This window comes from Sinocyclocheilus rhinocerous, unplaced genomic scaffold (genome assembly GCF_001515625.1).
Source record: "Sinocyclocheilus rhinocerous isolate Xijiao unplaced genomic scaffold, SAMN03320098_v1.1 scaffold1045, whole genome shotgun sequence".
NCBI lineage: Eukaryota > Metazoa > Chordata > Actinopteri > Cypriniformes > Cyprinidae > Sinocyclocheilus > Sinocyclocheilus rhinocerous.
Window position 1 is genome coordinate 1,112,039 of NW_015645361.1, and position 18,666 is coordinate 1,130,704.

Sequence of the window (18,666 nt, forward strand, 5' to 3'; positions counted from 1 at the left end):
ATTGAATAATCTTAGTTGCATATGTTTCAATGCTCAGACTTCGTCTGACCAGCACAAAACCAAGTTTTATCACACCAGAAACAGTAGCAATGGAAAATTACTGCTTCACAACATCGTCCTGTGACGTTAAAAACCTTGGAACGGAGACATTTTCGTGTTATACTTGTAAGAATTGTTCTAGACATGCCGAAAATTTGACGCTACAGCACAGCAGCTCTTCTTCTTGGTTTTCTCTGATGCACTAACTCTGCAGCAGCACTTCTTCTTCGTCATCTCGTCTGACGCGCTCACTCAACCAAGCGTTCTAACCACAACCTCGCCCCTCCCCACCCCACAACCATTCGGATTTCTGTAGGCGGGAATTATTTTTAATGATATTCTAATGGGCCGCTTTGTGATATCACAAAGGAGGGAAAACAAACGCTGTAGTCCAAACGAGCCGTTCGTTGTAGTTCGTGAAAAGGGATTTTTAAAAAACGAAATATCTCCCTTTGGAGTGGACTTTGAGATTTGTAACTTTCTAGATCTTTTTTATGCCCAAACATACACACTACACACGGACTAAAATTAAAAAAGTGAAAAAGCATAATATGACCCCTTTAAGAGGTAATTCTACCTTTTACCAAGATAAGATTTAAAAGTAGATCAAATTCAAAAGAATTCCAAAACAATTAGTGAATTAGTGTAGAATGTAATTGTTCAGTGTAAAAAGAATTTTTCAAAGTTGTAAAAAAAGATTATTGGAGTAGGTTTTACATTTCAGTTTTCTACTTACACTTTCATGTTTATTTCAATGCATTACTTGCTGTTTCTTTGCAACTGCTTGTGAAATTTATTCGCAATGTGTGCATGAAAATTGTTTCTACACAACTTTTTTTTTTAGTGAAGGTCCTCAATTGAGAAAAAAAAGTGCATACAAAGTCCTTTTACAGACTAAGTTTTAAAATATGTCATGTATATGAGTCCTAAATGTATGCAACTGTATGTAAAACTGCACAATAGAATCCAACAAAAGGGTTTGAGAAGATCAGAGACGCACGTCCAACCCTTCAGCTCAAGCAGCTTTCAAATGCACAACAGACGGTCTCTTTTCTCCCTCCCTCCATTCATCCTGTCTTTTATTTTCTCCCACACCCTCAGTGCTCCAAATACACCTGTCAGCTCCAAACTACAGCTGGATCACCTGTAATTAAGCAACCTGCTCTGCCGGTCCGCCGCGCACACAACACACACTTCACACCTGGCTGAGACGGCCTGTAAACACACCGTAATCGCTGTCACACACCGACACAAAGTGCCTGTTAGGACTCTCAGACCATCGTGTCGGGACGTGCCGATACGAGAGACGAATGTGATGTTAATCCGGCTGCGATCTTGAATAGCGGCATTCGTACAGCACAAACACACGCCGAACTCTCACCCAGATCACGGCTCTTTGATGAAGACTCAAACTCTGGCTTTTGACGGATCGCGTCTGTCATCAGCTGAATAACTGACAGGATTCATCACAGACTGGGAAGCCCTATTCAACAGCCATCGGGGCATTTCACCAGACAAAAGCCATCTTTAAGTCTTAAAGGGGTCGGATTATGACAAAACTAATTTTTCCTGATCTTTTGATATGAAAGTTTGATATTTTCTCAAAACTACCTTCCTTGAAAAAAATTATCATTATTATTACTATTCTGTAAAATAACAAAATAAGACACATTCCTATTGTAATATTTCACTGTAAATTAAAAAATATTCAAGAATTATTATTATTATATAAAATATTAAACAAAATAAGACATATTCCTATTGTAATATTTGACAAAAATGTTCAATAATAATAATAATTATTGTCATATTGATATTTAAATTTCATTTTTGGCCAAATAAACAACAACAACAACAACAACAATAATAAATACTTTAATGCTTTTAATTTAAAGTGAAATATTGCAGAAGATATGTCTTTATTATTATTATTATTATTATTATTAAATATTATTATTAAAGTATTTATGTTTTAATTAATAGTATTTATTAATTTATTCATTTACTTTATACATTTATTCTTTATAGTATTTTAATATTTTATATAATAATAAAAAAAAAAAAATTTTTAATTATTATTTCTATTATTATCATATAGCCATATTGATATCTAAATCCCATTTTTGGCAAAATAAGCACAACAAACCTTTCATTTATTAATTTTTGACTGCATTTTAAATCGCAATTGCAATTTTATCTGGAAAAAAGATAACTTTTTAGAGTTACTGCAGCTGCAAAGTGCAAACTATGTCAAATGCATTACCTTCAGAAAAATGCATTTAAATACACAACCATTCACATTTACACATCAACAACATCTATCCAGTGCTCAGCAAATTCTGAACCCCTCTATGGTGAGTTGATATGTAGGAAATATCTACTGTTTCTAAACAGCTGAAGAACTAAATGTGTAGGAAGGTTGTGTTGATTTCCATCTCTGTCTGGCTGTTGTTCATTCCTCTTTCTCTAGGAGTTAACGTGTCGTTCACATCTATCAGAGCGGGAGAGAGACGGCACACAGCAGATTGGTGTTGTGTAGTTTGTGTACCTCTCTCAGACAGGAGAATATGGGGCAGACCAGCACTCTAAACGGCTCTCCAGCGCTGCTCCTCATGGTGCCGAACACTTCACACAGAAACGTGATGAAGCCCAGCCAGCACTCCACATCCGTCTGCTGCAGCTCCTCACGCCGCGTGAAGTCCCTCTGCAGACGCACAGAGAGACAGAGACACAGTCATGACACAACATCACAATATACAGACACTTTCACACCCAGCATCTACAGTTAGATCCATTTGACTCGACGTCTCCCAGCTGATCGAATTTGCTGGACATTTGTTTGCTATCAGAACAAAAAAAAATTCATAAAAAAATTGTCAGTCAAAGGGTGGCATAACATCTTTAGAAAAAGTATTCCTTTAGACTTTCTAACTTGTGTTATTCATTTGTCCACTGAAGCTTGTCACCAAGTCTGAACTCCTCTTGATCATATTAATGCATAAGCAATATTGTGCGGTATACTGCTACTGTCTTTATGGTTTGTTTGTTCCTTAACTAAATGTATTAAATATTATTTATTATATAAATGACATATTTACATATCATATTATATAAATATGAAATATTTAATGAATATTTAATTTATTGCATAAAATATTACATTTATTAAATATGCATTTATGTATTTATTTACTTATTCATTCATTCCTTTCTCTCTTCTTTTCTCCATTAATTTTTTTCCTCAAGTGGACTTTGTTCGTTTGGTTTTATGTAAGTGATTAAAACGTGAATAAAAAGATTAAATTAAAAAAAAATAGATTTAAAGAATCGTTTCAATTTTAGAAACTACTATATTAATTCCATATTATTTTTGATTATGGCACAGCCCTGCATCTTGAAAAATAGTTCTTTTGCAAAAAGAGGCCTAACATAACCTAAGTTGATGATGCTGAGTTCAAAAATACCAATAAAACCTTTCCATCATGTAGTTTTTGTTTTTTTTTACTAAATAAGAATGAAGATTTTTCAAATGATATACAGTATATGTATCAGCTTTAATGCACTCAAAATAATAAAAGCAGTCAAAAGTTTCTGACACTATTTCTGAACTATTCAAAATGTATCATTTAACTTACGTACAATCTGCAAAGGAGTGAAAATCAGGATTAGACATCAAATAATGTCATTCATGTGAAAATAGGCTGAGAATCGAACAGGAATCATGTTTGTTTGGTGTTTTTTTTTGTTTTGTTTGCTGATTAAGGCAGAATACAAGACTTATTCACCTTACAAATGGTCATCAAAGGTAAAAATACTACGAAATGCATCATATTTTGTGAGAAAGTGTGACGCAGTAGAGCTACACAGCCACTATTTTTGGAATCAGCACCTCAAAATGACGTATTGGGTCTCATTCTGCAAATATGATGCGAAATAATGTGATTATGAAACTTTTGCGCCAAAAATGCTGGGAGAGATGGAGACATTGGAGGCAATTCTGGAAGATTTCGTCTTTACTTCAAACAGCATCTCATATGAGTGTATCCGTGGCAACCAGGCATTTCAAAATGGTGTTAGGTATAAAACAAAAACATATTAACTATGAATGGACTTTCACACACACTGGCAGCACGTCTCTGTTCTCTGATAAGCCGCGTGTGTTTGTGGCAGATTGCTAAATGAGTTGGAGCAGACGTGTCTTTTCAGTGGGGTCAGAGACGCCCGCATCTGCGGATCTCCGTTACACAACCCCGTCAGAATGAAAGCGTCTGCTCCAGCATCAGACGGGTGAAGAGCGCCGGTTTATGTGAGGACAAACCAGATGAATCATGCACCTCAACACACGCACAAAACTCTAGACTGATGCTCCACACGGGGTTAACGGGGTACTACATGTAAAAAAAATAACGAAAACCTATAATAATCAATCAATAATAATAACTATTATATTATAATTAGTATATGATAATTTATTATAATATTATAATTATATTATTATAATATTATAATTTTAATATTATTATTATTATTATTTTATAGTCATATTGACATATAAATAACACAAATAAAACAAATTTTGTACCATTCAAAAGTAAGATTTTTTTTTTAAAGAAATTAATACTTTTATTCAGCAAGGACACATTAAATTGATCAAAAGTGACAATAAACACATTTGTAATATTGCAAAACATTTCTATTTTAAATAAATGCTGCTTTTTGAACTTTCTATTTATCAAATAATCTTGAAAAAAAATTATGTATCCCGGTTTACACAAAAATATTGGGCAGCACAACTGTTTTCAACATTGATAATAATCAGAAATGTTTCTTGAGCAGCAAATCAGCATCTTAGAATGATTTCTGAAGATCATGTGACACTGAAGACTGGAGTAATGATGCTGAAAATTCAGCTTTGATCATAGAAATAAACTACATTTTAACAGATATTCATATAGAAAATATGTTATTTTGAGTTGTAATAATATTTCACAATTTTTGCTGTTTTTACTGTATTTTTGATCAAATAAATGCAGCCTTGGTGAGCAGAAGAAACTTCTTTAAAAACAAATCTTTCAAACCCCTAACTTTTGAACGGTATGTACACAAAATAATAATATGAAGTAATATGTAGTGTACAAATTAAATCAAAAGTGATACTCTACTACAATTTTAATTGTTTTTGTCTTATTGTCTTATTGTTTTTTATTTAGTTGTGTGTGGTTTTAGTTGTTGTAAAGCACATTGGTCAATGTGGGTTGTTTTTAATTGTGCTATATACATAAATTGTCACTGATGCATCAAAAGAGATGTAAAAATATATTTGCATACATTAAATGTTTAGTTTTGTCAAAAAAAAATTTTTCATATATATATATATATATATATTTGTGTATGACAATTTCCAGTCACTGAGTTGTTGATCATATTGAAACAAACTAGTTTTAACATGATCAACAACTCAGTGGTTTCATGTACTGTATGCAAATGAACTTCTTGTTTACCCTGTTTTAAGAAAAAAGCCCATTAAATGCCAAGAGAAAAAACCTTCTGACAACTACATGCACAAGCAACACATAAAATCAGTATTAATATCTAAAACCAGCATGAAATAAGAATCACTGTTTACTATAAGAGCATGTCACTTTAAGAAAATTGCCTTTTATTGATGCTAAATAATGCTAATGTTACAACAGATGAAAATAAATCATAAAAATTAAATGCTATACATTATTATTTTGTATGCTTTATCAAAAGTTAGTAGTTGCCTGCAGTACCTTCTCTTCACGATCCTGTTATTGACACATTAGCAGGATCGCGCTTGTTTGAGATGCAGTGTGTTGGTCTGTGTGTATTTGCGAGTGTGCCACATGTGTGTGTGTGTGTGTGTGTGTGTGTGTTTTGGCCGCAGCAGAAGTGGGTCAGAGTTCTGGTGTCACATCACACTGAGAAATGAGTCTAACAGTCAGTTCCCAAAAACAATAACAAAATGCTTAGGGCTTTACCACTGAAACCACACACAAGACAGACTGACCCCAAACGACAATCAGGCTTTGCAGCCTGAAATGAAGAAGGACACAGTTTTTGTTTTATCCAGCTGTATTTACTCAGTGCAACTTATAACATCCAAGTGAAAGGTATAACACCAACATATCAACAAAAAAAAAATCACTGAGTTGGAAGAAGGATCACCCCCTCCTAAAAATGACTTGTAAACTCAATCAGGTGTAGCTGATCACCTTCTCAATGACACACAAAGCCATCTGACTTTCACTTGTGGTCAGATGTGCTCATTTTGATCAGCTCAGCATGAAAAGAGCTTTCCTGGAGCATTTCAGTCCTTGGTAGTGCAACTGAAGCAAACAATCAGCTATGAGTGGCAAGGCACTGTCAGAAGATCTCCAGGATAAAGTTGTGGAGGAGATGGAGACAAATGCCTAGAAGCACAGTGAAGTCTATTATTAAGAAGTGGAAGGTATTTGGTAAAACACAGACCCTCCCTGGATCAGGACGTCGCTCCAAACTGGATGAAAGAGCCGGAGGAAACTGGTCAGAGAGGCGACCAAGAGGCCGACAGCAACTCTGAAGCAGTGAGTGGTCATTATGTGCATGTAACAACAATATCCCAAATTCTCCACCAATGTGGCTTGAATGGGAGAGTTGAAGAAAAAAAGCCACTCCTCAAGAAAGGCCACATGCAGTCAGACTGAGCTTTGCCAAAACACACCTTGAAGATTCTGATGCAGATGAGACTAAAATTGTCAAATTCTTGAGGAAAATCTGCTGCCCTCTCCCAGAAAGTTGTCAATGGGAAGAAGGTTTACCTTCCAACATGACAATGACCCAAAGTACACAGCAAAACTGACACACAGTGGTTGAAGGAGAAGGTGAATGTTCTTGCATGGCCTCGTCAGAGTCCAGACTTAAACCCCACACAAACACTCACCATCAGATTTAACTGAACTTGAGCAGTTCTGCAAAGAAGAGTGAGCAAATATTGTCTAGATGTGCAAAGTTAGTAGATACAGAGACAAATCCTAACAGACTAAAGGCTGTAGTTAAAGCAAAAGGTGGTTCAACAAAATACTGACACAAGGAGGTGATCATTTTTCGAACTCGGTGATTCTGTTTTTTTATTTATTTCTGACGTGTTGTTGTTATATCTTTAACTTGGATGATATACGTTGCAATGAGTAAATACAGCTGGATAAAACAAAAACTGTGTCCGTCTTCATTTCAGGCTGCAAAGCAACAAAATGCTTAGGGCTTTACCACTGAAACCACAGTACAGACAGACTGACCCCAAACGACAATCAGGCTTTGCAGCCTGAAATGAAGAAGGACACAGTTTTTGTTTTATCCAGCTGTATTTACTCAGTGCAACTTATAACATCCAAGTGAAAGGTATAACACCAACATATCAACAAAAAAAAAATCACTGAGTTGGAAGAAGGATCACCCCCTCCTAAAAATGACTTGTAAACTCAATCAGGTGTAGCTGATCACCTTCTCAATGACACACAAAGCCATTTGACTTTCACTTGTGGTCAGATGTGCTCATTTTGATCAGCTCAGCATGAAAAGAGCTTTCCTGGAGCATTTCAGTCCTTGGTAGTGCAACTGAAGCAAACAATCAGCTATGAGTGGCAAGGCACTGTCAGAAGATCTCCAGGATAAAGTTGTGGAGGAGATGGAGACAAATGCCTAGAAGCACAGTGAAGTCTATTATTAAGAAGTGGAAGGTATTTGGTAAAACACAGACCCTCCCTGGATCAGGACGTCGCTCCAAACTGGATGAAAGAGCCGGAGGAAACTGGTCAGAGAGGCGACCAAGAGGCCGACAGCAACTCTGAAGCAGTGAGTGGTCATTATGTGCATGTAACAACAATATCCCAAATTCTCCACCAATGTGGCTTGAATGGGAGAGTTGAAGAAAAAAAGCCACTCCTCAAGAAAGGCCACATGCAGTCAGACTGAGCTTTGCCAAAACACACCTTGAAGATTCTGATGCAGATGAGACTAAAATTGTCAAATTCTTGAGGAAAATCTGCTGCCCTCTCCCAGAAAGTTGTCAATGGGAAGAAGGTTTACCTTCCAACATGACAATGACCCAAAGTACACAGCAAAACTGACACACAGTGGTTGAAGGAGAAGGTGAATGTTCTTGCATGGCCTCGTCAGAGTCCAGACTTAAACCCCACACAAACACTCACCATCAGATTTAACTGAACTTGAGCAGTTCTGCAAAGAAGAGTGAGCAAATATCGCAAAGCCTAGATGTGCATGGCCATTTTCAAAAACAGGCTGTTCTTAGTCATGCTAAATGTAAATTGTCTGAGTCCGTTTTTTGGTGTTTTTGACATTTTGGAGCTGATTATAAGGGAAAGAGCAGACAGGGGAAAAAAAAAACGTTCTGCATTCCACAGGAAATGAGGGTGAACAAACAATGACAGAATTTCATTTTGAACTATTTCTTCAAAATATATTCATTTGCTTCCAGAAACGTCATTTCAAAAGGAGGTGAAAGCATTTGGGGCCTAAAAAGTCCCTTTTGTCCAATGAGGAAATTGTACAGGGTCACTCAGCTGGATTGCAGGCGTGAGTCACATCCTGGTACTCCGGCTTCTTCAAGCCCTTCAGAAAAAGAGGAAGAAGAGAAACTGCAGATGCAAAAGAGGAACGAAAGAGCTGAAATGGATGTGGTCGAGCAGCAGGTGGGATGACGTTCACAGACGTCTAGCCGTGAATCGTGCAATCTGATTGGTCCTCAGAGACACAGCACTGACCAATAGGAGACAACCCGCAGAACGTGAATGTGATCAAATAAGTTACGAACATTCAGTTCTTACCTGTAACATGTTGAGTAACAGAGAGCGGAATTTAGTTCCTTCCACCATGAACAGAGCCATCTTGTCACAGAGTTTGGCTGCCGTGGCTGCAAAACTTCGGTCGCTGACCGCCTTGCGGTAAATGGTGTGAACGATCTCGTTCAGTGTCTCCTCCGAGTCGGCCGAATTCTGCGCTTCCTCCATGAACGTGGTGAGCTGATTCTCCACGCCGCTGCTGTTATTCCTCATGCTGTTCAGAATCTCTAACAATCTGTCCATTCGGTTCCGCTGAGGTCCGGCTGTCACCACGGGAACTTCCTCCTACCAATCAGAGAACAGCAACAGTGGTCACATGACTTAGAACACTGAGGAATAGCATATACTATGTTTAAAAGTTTGGGATAAGTACGATTTTTTTGAAAGAAAATAATATTTTTATTCGGCAAGGATGTGTTAAATTGATTAAACGTGACAGTAAATGTTAAAAAAGATTTCTATTTCAAATCATCTAGCTTGTTTTTGCATGTTATTTACATGTTTTATCACATTGACTGTATGCTGCTAACATGTAACACACCACACGTTACCACATTGGTAGTATGTTGCTAGTGTATTTAGCATGCTTCTAACATGTTTTACCTCATCGATAGTATGTTGTTATTATATCATGTTTTTAGCTTGTTTTACCATGTTTTCAGCATGTTTTACCACCCTCATTGCATGTTACTGATATATTTAGCATGCTTCTGGCTTGTTTTAGCATGTTGCTAACATGTTTTACCACATTGATAGTATGTTGTTAATATATCATGTTTCTAGCTTGTTTTACCATGTTTTCAGCATGTTTTACCACCCTCATTGCATGTTACTGATATATTTAGCATGCTTCTGGCTTGTTTTAGCATGTTGCTAACATGGTTTACCACATTGATAGTATGTTGTTAATATATCATGTTTCTAGCTTGTTTTACCATGTTTTCAGCATGTTTTACCACCCTCATTGCATGTTACTGATATATTTAGCATGCTTCTGGCTTGTTTTAGCATGTTGCTAACATGGTTTACCACATTGATAGTATGTTGTTAATATATCATGTTTTCAGCATGTTTTACCACCCTCATTGCATGTTACTGATATATTTAGCATGCTTCTGGCTTGTTTTAGCATGTTGCTAACATGGTTTACCACATTGATAGTATGTTGTTAATATATCATGTTTTCAGCATGTTTTACCACCCTCATTGCATGTTACTGATATATTTAGCATGCTTCTGGCTTGTTTTAGCATGTTGCTAACATGTTTTACCACACTGATAGAATGTTGCTAGCATATTTAACATGCTTCTAGCTTGATTTAACATGTTGTTCGTATGTTGACAGTATTGATAGTATGTTGTTAGGGTATTTAGAAAGCTTCTGGCTTGTTTTAGCATGTTGTTAACATGTTTTACCACACTAATAATATGTTGCTAATGTATTTAGCATCAATCACCTTCTCTTTCAATCTCCTCCTCAGTCTCTCTTTTGATGACTGCAGTAAACAGATCTTCCCGCTCTCCGTCTTCTCCTCCTTGTCTCCTTTCTTTCTCTCCTCTTTCGCAGGTTCGTCCTTTGCTCCTTTCTCCATGTGGGGCTCTGGCTCCTCTTGTTTTACATTCTCTGTTTCTTTGGTATTGTGTGTGAGGCCCCTGTCGGCCCCTTGATTGAAACTGTTCGTCTGGTGTTTGGGATGCTGATGCCAGCGGCGGTTCTGGCTGTAGCCGTGATGCGGGCCGCCCTGCCACCCATCCTGCCACCCACCCTGGTTCTGCTGCCCCTGGTAACCCCGCCCCCCGTGCTTAGTGCTGGCACCTGATTGGTGGTCTGCGTTGGGCTGCTGCATCTGATTGGGCAGCTGTTGTTGCTGCTGCAGTCCCTGCTGCTGCTGAGGATTCTGGAATTTCCCAGCAGCCCCTCCTCCTCCTCCAGGCAGGCGCTGCTGTCTCCTAGAACGACAGCAAAAAGATCCTGTTATCGTTATGTCAATGAGCTTTACGTGTGTTGTGTGGGGTTTCCAGGGTGTTGCTAGGCAGTTGCTTTGGTGTTCTAAAAGATTTTTTGCACGTTGCTATGTGGTACCAATCGTTTTGGGTAGTTGCTAGGTTGCAGGTATATTATGTGGTTGCCAGGGCAATGCTAAGTATTTTGAGGATAAGGTCTTGAAATTAATAGTGTTGATGAGTGTTGTGAGTAGTTGCCAGGATGTTACTAAGCGGTAGAGAGGAAGTTCTGGGTGGTTAAATGAATAAATAAATACACAAAAATAAATTAATGCACAAAACAAACAAACAAACAAATAAATAATAAGATGGATGCTGCAGGACACACACTGAATTTTAAGAGTGTTCTGGATGTTTAAGTCAAAATAAATAAATGAATTAATAAGCAAAGACATAAATACACAAAAATAAATAAAGCAAAGAAATAAACACAAATAAACAAATAAAAATAAATAAATAAATTCTGGTGGATGCTGCCAGGCAGCATAAACGAACAAACAAATAAATAAATACACAAAAATAAATAAACGCAAATAAATGCAAATATATAAATAAATTATTAATAATTCTGGTCAACACTCCAGCACAACATACACAGACTGAATTTTAAGTGTGTTCTGGGTGGTCAAAAGAAAAAAAAAGCACAAAAATAAATAAAGCAAATAAATAAATAAACAAACAAACACACTAATAAATAAATAAATACACAAAACAAAAAACTAATAAGTAAATTATGAGAGACGCTGCAGTACAACACACAAGCAATAAGAGCGTTTTGGTTGGTTAAGTCAAAATAAATAAATAAATAAAATAAAGAAATACACAAAAAGAAATAAAGAAAACTCATTAATTACTTAAAAATTCATTAATTAATAAAAAAATAAAATAATTTTAATTCGAGAATGGAGACGGCCACACCACAACAATAACGATAACGACAAAGAGGAATGATACCACTGGAATCATTTTCCGAATGATTTTTAGTTTACTGATGAACGATAAATACACTGACAGCCAATCAGAATCCACCAGGCTTTAAAGTGGCAGACAACAACACACGCTTAAAATAAACAACGTCAGTGTGTTGGTGTGGACACTAATATAGTTATCTTCAGAGCTGTAGTTTCTGGTGTGAATGGGCCTTAACCCTAAATATGAGCAATAGTAATAGTGAGGACTGACTTATAAACACCACTAATAATAACCGCAGTCACACACAGTGTGTTAATGTGTGTAATGATTTACAGCAGATGTGAGTCAATATGTAAACACCCAGATCTCCATGTTTGCAGCAGGCTGATGGGATGATCTATCTTCACCAGCAGAATCCAGCCATCTAAAGACCGACACTGATTATGAGCTTTACTGTGTGTACATTACATGTGTATGCATACTGACATGTGCATTCAGAGAGCGCAGCGTCATGTGTTTGTGCACATTATGTGAACACAATTGTTGCTGCAGTAGTCTGACTATTTACTCTTTTCAAGCAAAGATAATATTTTTGTTTATAGAGTTAAACATTTCTCAAACAAATTTTAATGCACTTCATCCAAATTAGATGCAAACAGAGTTTCAAATGCATTTTTCTGGCATCACTGAAAGCGAAATCCTAACCAATCAACATATTTGATGTTTAATATACAGGATTTTGGACCAATGAGATTTCACTATGACTAAACAGAAACCAACATGTACAGCAACATACTGTAATATGTCAATATGAAACAACATGAACAATATGAAACTTTTGCATGTCGTGCAGCATCTTCCATCTTCAGCATTGTAGGGTTAGTATAGTTAACTGAAATCATAAAAAAAATGTTATTTAAAATAAAATCTAAGTGAAATAAAATAAATATAAAAAAAATTAAACATTTTATTTCAGCCAATAAGCTAATAAGCTAAAAAAAAAAAAAACATGACCATTTCTTTTAAACAAACAAACAAAATAAACAAACAAATAAATCTTGTGTTTTAGGTTGTTAATTCAAAACAAACAAACAAACAAACAAACCTTTTAAAATGGTTACTTATTGTACAATTGTAAAATAAAAGTTAAGTAAAAAAAAACATTCATTTTATTTCAGCTAGTTGCCAAGGCAACATTTCTCATTTTCATTTACTTTAACTTGAAGTACTAAAATGATTAAAATAAATAAATAAATAAGAAGCATGCAATAAATACACAAACATGAATACACAAAAAAATAAACTAAAAATTAATACAAATTAATAAAAACTATATAAACATTTAAAAACTAATAAAAATGACAAAAACACTAACTAAAAATAAAGTGTAATTCAAACTATTAACAAAAACTATAATAGTTGTAGCGTCTGGACCAATCAGACACACCATTTTTCATTTGATTTAACAAATCAATTATTCATTAGATTAACAAACGTTCACAGACCCCTCACCCAATAAACATACTGGGTGCCAAGTTGTCTGTGAACAAGGCCCAGGACCCTGGTTACCATGGCAACCCTGACACCAGATACATTTACGACCTAATGGAATGCGAAGCAGGGACATATTTCCCCATGAATGAGCTGATTCGCTACATAGTATATCAATGATAATAAAATAACACTGTTATAGACGAACAAGGTCCATTTTACTGCTTCTACAAAGAATAAACAAGCATGGAGAGTCCTGAAGCGAACATAATCTACAACATCAGTGGACACTTTAAAGACGAATGTCTTCACTAGTGACCATGAGCAAACGCAACCTCTGAGGTATTCTGTGCTCTTTAAAACACTCACGCACACATGATGCCACACACACACACGGGAATCTCCTCGCTCAGAAGACGGGCTTTACGTTTGATTGACGGCTTTAGAGCGAGGCGTCCAGGTTAAGGTCATGTTTGACTCTGGTGTTCTGGTTTTACTAGGGGTTAATTTTAGGGGAGACACATACTGAGTGTGCTGAATGACAGGTCGGAAATAAGACGTCGAGGTGCTGACCATCACATTCTTCAGGCTTTACACGGGTCAACCCTTGACGTCACTCCACAGGAACATGTTTCACACAGATGCTTCACGTATCTATTCCAGCAGTAGCGAAAAAGCAGAAATGACACATATAGACTATCACTGAAAAATTTTAAATGTTTTTGAAAGAAGTCTCTTCTGCTCACCAAGGCTGCATTTATTTGATCAAAAATACAGTAATATTGTGAAATATTTTTACAATTTAAAATAGCTGTTTTCTATGTGAATATACTGTAAAATGTAATTTATTTCTGTGATCAAAGCAGAATTTTCAGCATCATTACTCCAGTCTTCAGTGTCACATGATCTTCAGAAATCATTCTAATATGTTGATTTGCTGCTCAAGAAACATTTCTGATTATTATCAATGCTGAAAACAGTTGTGCTGCTGAATATGTTTTGTGGAAATCGTGAAACATTTTATTTTTCAGGATCCTTTGATGAATAGAAAGTTCAAAAGAACAGCATTTATTTAAAATAGAAATCTTTTGTAACATTATAAATGTCACTTTTGATCAATTTAATGCATCCTTGCTGAATAAAAGCCCTAATTTCTTTAAAAATGTATCTGTATCTTCACAACTTTTGTACAAAAAATAACTATTTATATATAATATATATTATATAATTTACATCATTACTATACAGTGGGGGAAAAAAGTATTTAGTCAGCCACCAATTGTGCAAGTTCTCCCACTTAAAAAGATGAGAGAGGCCTGTAATTTTCATCATAGGTATACCTCAACTATGAGAGACAAATTTTCCACCCCTTTGCAACCTTATTGATACCATAGACTTTTCATAATTCTTGTCACCAATGTCGATATCAAACTAATACAAGAAAATATTAATAAAAAAAAAATCATTATCATTATTTATTTATTTATTTTCTTCTTACTCTAGTTACAAAAGTGATTTAGTCAAGAGCAAATCTCTCACTGTTGTTTGATTAACATGAATGGCAGACAGGACGAATACTTGAACAGCTAAAGATATATATATATATATATTAGGGGTGGGCGATATGACCAAAATCTTGTATCACGATATGAATAATTTTATATCACGATAACGATATATATATAACGATATAGTTATTTTTTCTTTTAATAAGGTTTTTATATTAAAATGGTTGATACCTTGGGTTGCAAAAAGGTGGAACATTTCCAGTAAATTTGGGAAACATTCCAGAAATTTTGGAAACTTTCCAGGGTTTTTTGGGATATTCCCTGAAATTTACCGGAAATGTTTCACCCCTTTGCAACCCTAGTAATCAGTACAAATAGATTGATAGCATTGATATAGATATTTTAAAGTTTTTGTCTGTATAGAAACTGTGCATGTTTTTTTTTTAAAGTATTGAGACACACAGTTAGTTCTGAGGAAAGCCCCAGCATCGTTTGTTTGCAAATGACACTCGAGTTTCATATTTTGTTATCTAATACAATGGCATTCAGGTATTATTTAGTGTCCAGATGCTTTTGGGTCCCCAATACCTGTATGTCTTGTAGAGCATGCAGAGTAGTGTGAGGAAAGGATGAGGGACAGGAGTAGTCAAGAGCAAATCTCTCACTGTTGTTTGATTAACATGAATGGCAGACAGGACGAATATTGGACAGCTTCCCCTTTAAGACCGAAGTCCGGCTCCAATATACTGTTACACATGCGCCCTTAAGACCTAAATGACTGTGTTTATGAGGATACCTGCAAAGCCGGGCATTTGGACGCATATAAGTGTTTATGCGATCGTTCAAAGCCAATAAAGCGGCAAAAATGCTCACGAGCTCTATTAGCAGCTGATGCGCGGCTTACGCACTCCTCTCACACAGAAACAGAGACAGCGACAGCGTGCGCATATAGCTCTTTTGTTTGTGTTTCAACAGCCTAAAATCAGTTGTTTTAAACTGCAGTGCTTAAAAATGTGTGCAAACATGAAGTTTTCGTGACCACGCGCACAGCAACGTGACGTGCCGTCATTCAAATGATGAAATAGTATTGCCGTAAACTATGTATTTTGCGGCACCACGATTATTTCGTCCATCCGATATATATCGCCTAGCCCTAATATATATATATATATATATATATATGATCTCACACTTAATAATTTGAGTTATGTTCAATTATGAATTTTTTGATGGCCAAGCTGATATATGTATACATGTTTGACAACAAATGTTTAGCAACCCTTTCACTCCACCAGATCTTCTCAACCCATTCCAGCTGAACACCGTAATGACCGTCATTAATATCCCTCATACCGCCACCTTAATGCCTGTAGATTTGGATTTCCGTACTGGACTTTGTACGGAGATACTTTGCAGATTATTGATGACTCAACTGAAGAGAGGCAGATGAGGATGAGAACATGCTGTACAGAGGATTTATGTTGTGCAAGCAGAATAAAGCAAACAGGACCTCAGGGTCTCCGATCCAGTCAGAAGATGGTTAGTTTGCATCCCAAGAGCAGGTCAGATCCCATAAGCAGTTCAGGAGTCCGGTTCTTGTGAGTGAAGTTTGTAAGTGGAAGGACAAGATTGAGCGGACAGGATTTAGGAGCTGGACCGGTTTGAGACACTGACCTGGACACTTGCTGCTTCCCCTCGGCCAGCAGCAGCACCATCAGCTGGTCCTGGGGTGGATCAGATCGGCTACGGGTACCACAGGGAGACGACGTGAACAAGGTAGATGGGAGGGTGGAAACAAGGAGGGATGGAAAACAAGAAGATACGAGAGAACTAAATACAACAGAAAGAACAAAAGGAAATGGAGGAGGTGGAACAGTAACAACTAACACAAAAATGCAGGAGTGAATAATTGGGACAATTATGAAATCTATTGGGGACAAAATGAAATAAAGTAAAATAATTAATTTAAAAAATAAGTAATTAAAAAAATAAAAAATAAAATAAAATAACTATAAAATGTTACAGGAGCTAATAAAATAAAATAAATAAAATAAAACAAAAAAATGTAATAAAATAAAATAATTAAAATATAAAATAAAATAATTAAAATATAACATAAAATAAGTACATTTAAAATAAAATAAGTACATTCAAAACAAAACAAAACAAAACAAAACAAAAAACAAAAAACAAAAAACAAAAAACAAAACAAAACAGTAGCTTTAGGGTTTAAGGGCAGCAGGCATCTGCATCTACATAACGCTCTGGAAACCAGAGATATGTTGCTGTAAATATGAGAAGACAGGATGGTTTTGGCGATAAAAGTTTCTTTAAAACAAGCTTAACAAAACACTTTCTGTGAGCAGCTTGTGCATTTCCTATGAAAGAAAAACAAAAATACTGTCTTTTTTGATGCCTTTTGTGTCCATATCATCCCTCTCTCTTCAATTGTGAAGGTCCACATCATTCCTCATCCAGAGGATGAACAGGGTCTTGGTTTATTTCAGTCCATCAGATTGTAGATTTGAGTCATCAGCTGCAAATTCACTTGATATTGAGCTTCTTTAAAGGCTCTGAACTACTGAAACATGCCAAAAAGCCCACACACACCTGAGAAGCATATTCCTTTGCCTCAAACTACTGCATATAAATTAAAACAGGCTTCTGTTATAAAGTAAAATAAGGTCAAATAAAATAATACACCAATCAAAAGTTTGGGGTTGGTATGATTTATAATATACTGTTTTAGAAAGAAGTGTCTTCTGCTCACCAAGGTTGCATTTAATTAATCAAAATTACAGTAAAAACGGTAATATTGTGAAATATTATTACAATATAAAATAACTGTTTTATATTTGAATATATGTTCAAATGTAATTTATTCCTGTGATCAAAGCTGAATTTTCAGCATCATTACTCCAGTCTTCAGTGTCACATGATCCTTCAGAAATCATGCTGGTGTTCATTTGATCAGAAGTAACTTTTCTTAAGTTGTTGGCTCTTAATGAAGTCAAACAGCTGCTGCTTTCCTGTGAGATTCGGTCAGCAAAATGCTGCAGTTCATAAATGTGACTGCAAAGATGTTTCGATTCAGCAAACTAATCTAAAGAGAGAGAGAGACAGCGAGAAGAAAGAAAAGGCAAGAAGCGATGCCAACAAACAACTCGACCGCAGAGTCCTCTCTGGCAGGAGCAAAGCATTGTGGGTGGCCAAGACCAGCAATAACAGGCTGAAAAAGCCTTCTGTTAGAGGAGTGGGAGAGAAAGAGAGATGTGGGAAGAGAATCATCTCATGTAGTGAGGTGAACAGCGACACACACACACACACACAATTCTCTAGATTGTCTTTTCTCTTATATCCAACTTTAGCAGTCAAAGCGGACATATCCTCATATTCTGTGGTCTGAAAGCCAAGTAAAACATGCAAAAACGTCATTTTACACTATTAGTAACTTGCAGACACAATGCTAGAATGCTGTGGGTGGTTACTAGGGAGTTGCTATGCAGTTGCTAAGGCATCCTGAGTGGTTTTATTGCATTGCTATATGGTTGCTAGGGTGTTCCAAGTGGTTGCTAGGCTACTTATTGTTACGGGACAACTTACACAGTCAACTTTAAGACCACTAATTATCATAAATTTCACTCTTTAAAATATCTTACAGTAAATAACCTGAACATTTTGAAAAAAAAAAAATAAATAATAATTGAGATAATATTTACACTATTTTTATATTATATTTTATTATGTTATATTTAAATATTAATATGTATTCATTATAATATATATACAGGTGCATCTCAATAAATTAGAATGTCGTGGAAAAGTTCATTTATTTCAGTAATTCAACTCAA

General features: G+C 35.9%; 1 protein-coding gene across 1 annotated transcript in view; it reads right to left on the reverse strand.

Annotated features, from left to right (window-relative positions):
- Positions 1-18,666, reverse strand: part of LOC107705954 (CBP80/20-dependent translation initiation factor-like) — a 63,575-nt gene that overhangs the window by 26,114 nt on the left and 18,795 nt on the right. Inside the window, exons 6-9 of the mRNA XM_016509489.1 lie at positions 16,490-16,558; positions 10,358-10,850; positions 8,886-9,185; positions 2,588-2,743 (exon numbers count right to left, since the gene is read on the reverse strand). Coding sequence (XP_016364975.1) covers positions 2,588-2,743; positions 8,886-9,185; positions 10,358-10,850; positions 16,490-16,558 — 1,018 coding nt within the window. The remainder of the gene's footprint in view (positions 1-2,587; positions 2,744-8,885; positions 9,186-10,357; positions 10,851-16,489; positions 16,559-18,666) is intronic.